At 34.2% G+C, this 10,006-nt stretch overlaps 1 protein-coding gene across 1 annotated transcript; it reads left to right on the plus strand.

The window, feature by feature from the left end:
- Positions 1-4,364: 4,364 nt before the first annotated feature.
- Positions 4,365-7,533, plus strand: chchd1 (coiled-coil-helix-coiled-coil-helix domain containing 1). The gene is made up of 3 exons (XM_048204684.1): positions 4,365-4,715; positions 5,840-5,952; positions 6,743-7,533. Exons 1-3 carry the CDS (start codon positions 4,586-4,588, stop codon positions 6,845-6,847), a joined length of 348 nt encoding a protein of 115 aa, XP_048060641.1. The 5' UTR covers positions 4,365-4,585; the 3' UTR covers positions 6,848-7,533.
- The last annotated feature ends 2,473 nt before the right edge of the window (positions 7,534-10,006 follow it).

Raw genomic sequence — 10,006 nt, forward strand, 5'->3', positions numbered from 1 at the left:
AATATTAAGCAGTCCAATTGTTTTCAGCATTGATAACAGAAATGTTTCTTGAGCAGCAAATCAGCATATTAGAATGATTTCTGAAGGATCATGTGACACTGAAGACTGGAATAATGATGCTGAAAATTCAGCTTTGCAATCACAGGAATATCAAATAAATGTAGCCTTTTGAGCATAAGAGACTTCTTTTAAAAACATAAAAATGTAGTGAATGAATGGTAATGTATTAACAAATTTTTAGAAATATAGAACAAAAAGTCAAATAGTTATTCCTTAAGTTCAACACTAAAGTTACCCACCAGACTATCATCATGGTAAATTAAAGCGATCATGTGGGGAACACAATTAAAGCCATCATGGAACGTTTGCTATTTATACAATATTTAAAGTCATAAGCACATTTGCATCAACCTGCCTTCTCTTCTCATAAACATGGAAATTCACGTAAAGTCTTATATTACATATTGGCCATAATGATATCCAATAGCAATAATTAAATAATTAATTAAAACAAATAGATAAGACCAATCACTGATGCAAGAGCCTTGCAATACTGTGGAGAAACAAAGTCAAAAGATGCATGGCGGAGGTGAAGTAATTGCTCTACAGAATACACTGTTGACCAGACAGACTTCATTAGCTAATGGATCTGCCTTGCATTAATCAATTCACAGTTCCAGACAGTCCTCAGAGAGACCAGACTGTCTCTATTCTCTTTTCTGGTTCTCTCTCTCTCTCTCTTACAAACATAGACACGCTTTTGTCCTATGTCATTTTCGTCTATTCCCCATGGACATACCCTCAATATCTTCTCTTTCACATATTGTCTCACAAAGTCTGTTTACTGTACAAGTGTGAAATTAAATGCAGGGGATATTTAAATTAATGAATCATACAGGGACAATAAGAACACGCATTTGCAAGAGAGACAGCTGAATTAATACCTCAGAGATGCAAAACAGCCTTCTTTATGTACTATTTGAGTAATATCGGTGTCTATTTACATGTAGTTTTTAGTATTTGTATAGTGTGTGAGTGCATGTCTCACTCTAATGCCTCTGAATGTCCTGTGTTTGGCAGATGGGGTGTCATGGCTGTGTTCTACAGGGGGTCTGGACAGAGAACCCCCGTGTCTGTGGCACTACATAATGTGCCATCTGAGAAAAAGGCCCACACCATGACATCTCATCAAAAATTCATCATCTTTATTCACATCAGGGGGCTTCTACTCCCCCAGGGACGTCTCCTATTATCATAACATTGAATATAAAAGACTAAAGGAGAAGACTATATTTATGAAATCCATTTGACTAAAAATAGTGGGCAGAAATATATCAGATGATAATAAATTAAGAATTTACAGCTGGCTGGTGGAACCTGGCACATCAACTAAGAAAATAAAATGATGAATAATATAATATAATATAATATAATATAATATAATATAATATAATATAATATAATATAATATAATATAATATAATATAATAATTAATATGTTGGTGGAACCTGGCACATTAACTAAGAGAAATGAAAATAAATCAGGAAATAATTAAAAGAAAGCCAGATAAAAGCATTATCAGACTAATTTAGTAAACTTTTTTTTTTTTAATCAAAATTCTATAAAGCAGAAAATGGTTATTTAACTTCGCTTCATTCCTCTATGGGCACATAAAGCTTAAGCCTTAAAGTCTTCGTTAATTCCTTTTCCCCTGACTGTAAGTTATACAGAGTTTAATGATATTATATTAAGCCTTCCATTCTTCCTTCACATCACGTTACACAGCCGCTGACAACTATTAAACTCATTCTAAAATTAGAGTGAGGGATTATTATAGAATTATAGCATAGAAACTTCAATAGATTGAATCCCACAGTAACCTCTGCTATTCTTTTTCATATTATCACTGAATATAGTCCATGAGCAAATGTGTTACATTATCACCTACTATGACTTGACTCATAGGCTTGGATTAACCAATTACTACCAGAGTCATTCATCAAATATGCTAATATGTTGTAATTCATGTGGTAGTCAAGATTTTTGGTGGGATCATGTGATGAAAGAGGGTCTCAAAGAAGATTTAGCTGCATTCTTACAGGTTACAGGGTCACCTTACCAAGCAGTAAGGTACCCGGCACAAATATTCAGTGCAACAATGAGGGAGGAGAATGTCATGACCTCTAGTTGTTCTGGTATGTTTGTGCAGCGTATGTAACTCATTGAGCAAGCACAGCTGACTAAAAGGAGGAAAATAGAAAGGGAAACATGGTAATGTGAGACAAATATGGTTAAACTGAATTCTTGGTTGATAAAAGTAGAGAAAGATTCAAATAGGAATTTGAAAACTGATTCATGTAGTCACAGATTATTCTTTTAGTTTTAAGAGGGCCCCATTTTACATTTAGGTGTTTACAGTTTAGACTTTACAAAAATATTTAATTGTGCAAAAATATACTTCTTTCAAGATCTACATTTATAGAATAACTCACTAACTTTCCCTGAAAGCAATTTGATGAGAAGACGGATTTTCTTTAAGTAGCAAATGACACTAAAGTCCTGATACAAAACCAACTAGTCTGAAAGCTCCAGTTCTAAGAGAAAAAAAGCTAGTTGAATGAAGTTTGAAGTAGATTGTTTCGGGGAATGATTTATAATTGAGAGCAAAGAAAATCCAACCTCACCAAAAAGAAAAAAAAAAACTTCCTTGGAAAAACTAAGGCCATTGAATTTAGCTCAGTCAAGCAAACAGGAGCAGAAAAGGTCAGAGTTCAGGGAGGGGCGGTCTTTGTTTCTTAGGTATTGTCCATGTCAACATATTCTGCTGGCACATGAAAAACCGATACAGACAAAAAACACTACGGCTGAAATCAGTTTGGAGCTACACTTACATGCACTGCGCTGCAATTTGATTTAATAAAAATGTTAAATGATACCTAATTTTTCTACAGTCCACATGTTGTGTTTTAACTTGTTGCTAGCACATGATTTGTAACTGGAGTTGAACTTTGCTAATATGAGATTCTGAAATGGAATTTACTTATAAACAGTCCTGAACATTCCAGGAACACTTCCTAATCTAATCATCGTGCAAAAATCGTAATAACTGGTTTATGGTTCTGATAGTTGTTCCAGCTGGCTGAAAACTCAAGGTAGCCCTGCTACAAACAAGCAGAGACACAGTCAGAATACCAGAACAGATCTGAGTACAAGCTGCTATTTAATGGAATGCATGGATCAGTTGGAGTTCATTGGCTGTTAAAGTACCCTGAAGGAAACGTGATTGGGAAAGACAGGTGAAAAATTATCAAAATAGATTTTGTAAAACATACCTGAAAAAAGTCGAACATACCTTACTATGTTGCTTCACTTACTGTGAGAAAATATTTATCTTATCTTCATATTCAGTGTAAGTTGAATTATTTACATTTGGACAGAAACCTTGCCAGACAAATCTTATCTAATTTCTGCACTATGGCACGCCTTATATTTAGCCAATCCATTAAAATCTATCACTCTTCAAAAAAACATTTTTTTCTGATCTGATTTTACTGCAAGGAATAATGTTTATAACGGGAGCTGCGTATGAAGGGAGTTTCTGTTTTGATAAGCCTCATTTATTTAGAGTGAAAAACATAATTTCAAGTACTTTTCATCTAAGCAGCAATTAACAGGATCAGGAAGCATTTTTTGTCAAATCCATGTGGAAATGTCCAGTTTTCCGGAGATGAAAGGAAACATTGGTTTGTCTTAATTAGAGAACATTTTTAAAAAGTACTGATTTGAAATTCATTTAATTGTTCATTACAGTACTGGCAATTTATGGATATAAGTACTGTTATATATTAAGAACAATGGGTTTCATCTTAGTCCTTTAACACTAAAATCATTGACTTGTCTTGTGCTCTCACAGGACCCTGCTGTGTCATAAGTGTGTAATTATGTCCTGAGTAAAACTTTTATTGGAAAACCTGTATCACCTAAAGGCATCCTGTCCTGATGTTTACAATTAAGCACATGTCCAGTTCTTGTTAAAAGATAAATGAGTTCCTTAGTTGAATTAGGTCTGGGCAAATTTTAGAATTTAAGACTTGGTTCTCATTCAATTCATGGGTTGGAAATCAAATTCCAGATGAACCAGCCAGAACACCTTAGAAACAACTCTGAATTTAACTAGATTTTCCCACTTACCTGCATTCCCAGTGTAATTGGCCCTGGATTAGTATGAATAAAATGAGTTTTTCAAATGTTACAAAAGCATATAAAATTGCTTATAATATTTTAAGTTCAATAATATATTCTTCTTCTTGATTTATATGGCAACTTTATGTGCATCCAAACTGTGAGCCATGAAAAGAAACATCTCACGATACTTTTACGACAGTGGCAGCGGCGGTAACCATGAAAACAAGTCGAGAACGCTTTCCGACATAAAATGGCGACTTACACATGAGGGCGAAAAGTAATGAAGTAGTCGGCAATGACATTTAAGTCATTAACAATGCTATATTATTAGGCTACCTTTCACTCTTATTTTGAATTTAATGTTTTAACCGTCTCGAGAGGATACATTATAGAAAGACCATGAGTGGATCTGCGATTCAAGATAAGGTTGCTAGACTGTTGAGCAAGCAGTATGGGAAACCCGCAATGAAAGCCGTCAAACCTCTGGCGCTCAAGAATGAGGTCGCTAACCGCAAGCTGACGAAAGGAGGTTAAGGACTTTTCATTTAACATGATATTAACATATGTACATAAACTCTATGATTCAGTGGATGTGCAATAAACAGGCATTGCTGGCCTCTTCTGCGTAAGATCGAAACTGTTATAGAGTTTACATTACATTTTGTTTATTCACTTAACGTTACATATGTATTAGTTTATCCTTTGTTGAAGTGTTGAATGTCTATGATATTTTGTGCATATTTGTGAAATATTGTGAATAATACAAACAGTGTAAATGTTATCTGTAAAACCTGACATGAAAATAATAATAATCATCATCATCTATTTTTTTTTAAATGGAACTGTTGTTTACCCTTTATACAAGATATAAAAGAAAATCTAAAATCTAAAAAAGGTTTGCATAACTTTTATGGCCCCTTTTATGGTATGATATAGTAAAATATCTCTAAAAAAAGATATAGTAAAAATCTGGAGCACACTTTGGAAGAGGGGGAAAAAACACCCCAATTTTATTATTCCAAGGCCCAAAATGAGCAAAAATGAAATTTTGTGCAGTTATATGGCCAAAGAAAATAATATGAAATAGCTTGTAATGCAAATCAATGAGATTTTTTATAGAAGTGTAGCAGACTACTTTCATAAAATGCATATAAATATCAGTTGTCACAGATTAAATACTTAGTTTTATGATAAAAGCTGTAGTTTTAATTGTGAGGACAAAACATATAATGCAATGTAGTATAATGGTGATTGAAAAATAAAAAAATATATAATAAATATAATATAAAAGTTATTCATACATTTACTTAATATAAATCATTAAAGATTTCAGTTTTAATATAAACTTAAATCAGCTGAAGTTCAATTCAAAAAGTGTTTTGTGTTATTTTAATCTTTTTAGATACATTTTTTAGATACAGCACTTATAAAAGCATTATTAAGTAACTTGGTCTCACTCAGTTTCCATATTAAATGTAATATGATCTGATTGGCTAAACTAAAATGACATGCATGAACTAAAAAATATTTTTGCTTTCTTAACCGAAATACCAGTGATGCCAGTTTGCTTTTTTTAGGCAACATTGAAGGCCTGATGTAATGCAGTGTTTTGCTAAACCCTTACATGGTGGTGATACACACTCTTTGTTACAGAGGCCACCTGTGTTACGGAGATGTCGTTGCTGATGGCTTGCTGGAAACAGAACGACTTTAACAATGCACTCTGCTCTAAAGAAGTCTCAACCTTCTACACATGTGTTGAAAAGGTATCGCAGGCGTGCAACTTACAATCCTCAGGAAATCCTCCTTAAAACACCCTACTGACAGCTGACAGCAATTGAATGGCCTTAATTAACATGGTTTTGATGAATATATGCGAACGGCTAATTAGGATGAACGAAGAGCTAAATTTTCTTTTGCCATTTCCTGGTTATGGCGAGCACGCTTCCCACTTTTCAGTGCAGTTTCCTGCAAGAATTTTAATCTTTTTTTGTTTGTTTTCCTCACTCGTTTCCGTGTTTATGGCATCCTCACGCATCTAGCAGGTTAATATTTCTGCTAGTAGCATCTCCCTCTACAGCTTGAAATCTGATTAGAATGACTTATCTTAAAACCTTTGTTGCATAGGAGTAGTAAATAAAAGTCAAGTCACCTTTATTTAGTGTTCATTTCGACTGTACAGTAACTCTATAAAAAATAGTGTTATTGTTCAGCTGAAGTCAGTTCAGTGTTGATTCAGTTCCATTGTAAAGATCAATAATTAAATTAGTTCATTTCATCTATAAAGCAGTTCTGCAGAAAACAGTGATGTCATTGCCCAGCTCAGCTGTCAGTAGAGTCAAATCAATAATATTGTTGAATATTAAGTGTCCCCAAATAAGTAAGCCAGAGGCAACAGTGGCAAGGAACCCAAACTCAATCAGGTGACAGAATGGAGAAAAAAAAACCTTGGGCGAAACCAATTCTCCTTTGCCCCCCCCAGTAAAATGCACCTCTGTGAAATGCATGCAATAGTTAATTTTATTTAATACCGTTTCCTAATTTTGCTTTTTACAGGCACAGATCAAGGCCAAAGGACAGCAGGGAACTCAAGGTCGACTTTTGCCTAAGGAAGCCAACACCTTGTTAAAACGATTTCCTAACCTGGCCAGTGAGATCTAGGACCAGTAACATAGATTAGTCACAGAATGGACACTTTTATTATCTGAGCTGTATAGATGGGGACTTTAGTCTGAGTGTTTTACTGGGCCAGCCAATGGATGAGAACAGGGTGTGGAACGGTTTTCTAAAAAACAGCAATGAAGTTGTCACCGGGATGCTCGCCAAGCAGGTTTTGAAGGCACTTTTGGTGATTACTACATTTCACTCACCGCACTCCTGTAGGTCGTCCCATTAAAACAGTACAAACGGAGAAGCTCAGTTCCCTTCACATACTTGAAGGGATAGTTCAACTAAAAATGAAAATATGTCACCATTTACTCTGCCTAATGTCACCTTTTTGTGCTAAACAAAAGGAAGAAAGTTATACAGGTTTGGAATTTTTGGGTAAAATGACTATCCCAACATTACTACTTATCTGATTGTTATTGTATTGGTTTTTGGTATTACTTTTCTAAATCTCCCCTACATAGCTTAACTGTGACCTGCGAAACCAGACGGTTTATTTATTTTACAATTTTTCTTCCCGTCTCATGTTGTGTCCACAATATAATTAGTCTCAGACATTTTCAATTATCAGAAAATGGAGATCAAGGGAGAAGTACTCAGTGCCAGATCATGTTACATGCCAGGACAAAGTGTATTGGTTTTGACCATGAAAACTCTGCAATAAAGATTGAAATAACTCATTTGTAAATGTATTAACTTATAAATAATTCACTTTCTAGATTTCATGTTTTGATTGATTTGATACGAAACTTTGTTAAACTTTGTGACCATGAATTGGTTTAGTTCCCTTAATGCAATTTAACCATGGCCATCCTGTGATAACACTGCCCACCATTTCCTTAGGCTGATTATCTACAGTTGTCTGCAGCGTAATGTGTTTAGACTCCAAAGGAAATGCTGTCTGCTGTAAGTCTAAACCCTGCTCAATTACGACAACGTAAATTTACTGCTGTTAAACAGTTGTCAACAGGACAAACTTGACTCAAAAATGAATCAAGCAACAATGAAGAGCCCAAAATACTTAAATAGCTACAGCTATGCAGAATGGTGTTACCATGTAAATGTCTCTCAGATTTAATTTGAAATACTACAAAGTGATGATTACCTCTACCTGTTACATTCACTAGGCATTTGATGTTATATACAGTAATCCATTCCTGTCTCCAGTTCCTTAAGCATGTAAATAAACCAGACTAACACCCCAAGAACAGAGTGTGGACGAATGCCAAGCAATGCTGCCACACCTCTGGGCATCAGATAAGAGAAAACCAACTATTATCATTTGTTTGTTTTGTTTTTTAGCTCCTTGATACCTGATAACATGACTTTTTAGCTTTGGCCGTTTTTATAAATTCTTACATTTTAAATGATGTAATCTTTGTGTACCAGGGTGAGCAAATCCACCTCTTTAGCAAGATTACAATAAATGTTATTTTATCTTTATGTATATAGACCAACTGTAATCTGGACACAACTAAACTGATCCTACAGATGAATGAATTCAAGTACAGTAGAATATGAATAACATGTTTAATTGTGGTCTGGTTAATTGAGCCTTTGATCTTTTATTAAATTATGAGTAAGTGATTCAGGTATTGCTAACTTCTATTGAAGCTGTATGAATGATGAACAATGTGGAATGAGGTCTATTCAAGTGCCTGTGTACACAGGTGAACAATGCAAGTCATGGTGAGCTCAACCGCCTGCGTATTGAGGCTCTTGTTTTTAATATATTTATAAAACCCAAGAGATTTAAAAGATAATTTTGTCCAAGTGGTTAATAATATCCACCTTATCAACACATGCCCTTTGTCCTAGGAGGGTTTCGGGAGTTATGGAAAAGAACAGGAATTCCTTGTCAGTCTGTTTCATATTTGCCATGTGACCGCAAAAAGGTCTGTTTTCTCTGTTTTTAAGCTTTAGGCGCATTTTTTGGGGGGTGCTGTACAAAGGTCTATTGAGTTATTCAAAAATCTATTCCAAAATTCATTTCATGCAGTTAACTTGAATAATGTTTTATATGATGAATGTGTTTTCAATTTCTGAATGAAAATATGTCCTGTACAACTCACTCTAATGGAAATTCATAACTATTTTACGTTTTGGCGAACTGGTGGCTAATTCGGACAAATTTGTACGATCTTGTTTGTACATTTTATGTACACAATCTGCTTGCGCCCCAGTGATGCTTACTTTTTTTCCCTGAAAATCTTGCATTTCTGTATGTATCAATATGAAATTGCCACCTCGTAAAATAGTTACTTTTTTCATGAGATCAAGGTTAGTCTTGCAACTGTCACAAGATTTTTCATTAGTCTTTGGCACAAGTAGATTGACAATCTTTTCAGTCGCAATAAGACAGAAGTAGCGACAGATCTTTTCTTCTTGTGACAAACAGAGTGTAACAGATTATAAAAAGAAAAAAAAGTAGCATGGATACTTGATTCTATACATTGCTTGTTGATTGGATGTTATGTTTCAAACGAAAAATGAAACGTATGCAGAGATGAGTGTTTCACAAAAAGATCTATAACATGCATTTATAAGTTTTATTCTCATTACAGACTTTAATGCTATTTATTCTCTAAACTAGCCATAAAAATAAATGTTTTTAATATTTGTTCACCAATCAAAGTCACAGCACCATTATAAACTTTTTCTTTCTTTCTTCTAATTACTACTGAGAAGGATGCCAGTTACATACTAGTCCTATAGGCAAATCTTTAGAGCAGAGTGCATTGTTAAAGTCGTTCTGTTTCCAGCAAGCCATCAGCAAATATCCTATTGGCATTGGATATTGGGGAAACAATAACATTGGCTCAAGTTGTTTAGCATAATCCTTCAATGTTATTTATTCTATACTTTTTAAAATCTTTGTCTATCACTTAAAATTCAGCAGTAGGCCTATCTAATGAATAGTTATTTGAAGTTGCAAAAGATGGTCACTATTGAATTATTGATTAAAACCAAGTGCTAGTGATATTGAAATAGATGCTAGTTAGTTAGTCTAAAGGAATAATTGTTAGGTAACACTTTATTTTAAGGTGACATAGTAGCAATGGCATTGCTGTCTTAAAGTAATAACCCTAATAATAGGCTACATGATGTTAATATTACTCAGTACAATGTAACTACGTCACCTTAAATAAAATG

The sequence above is a fragment of the Megalobrama amblycephala genome, linkage group LG10, assembly GCF_018812025.1.
Source record: "Megalobrama amblycephala isolate DHTTF-2021 linkage group LG10, ASM1881202v1, whole genome shotgun sequence".
NCBI lineage: Eukaryota > Metazoa > Chordata > Actinopteri > Cypriniformes > Xenocyprididae > Megalobrama > Megalobrama amblycephala.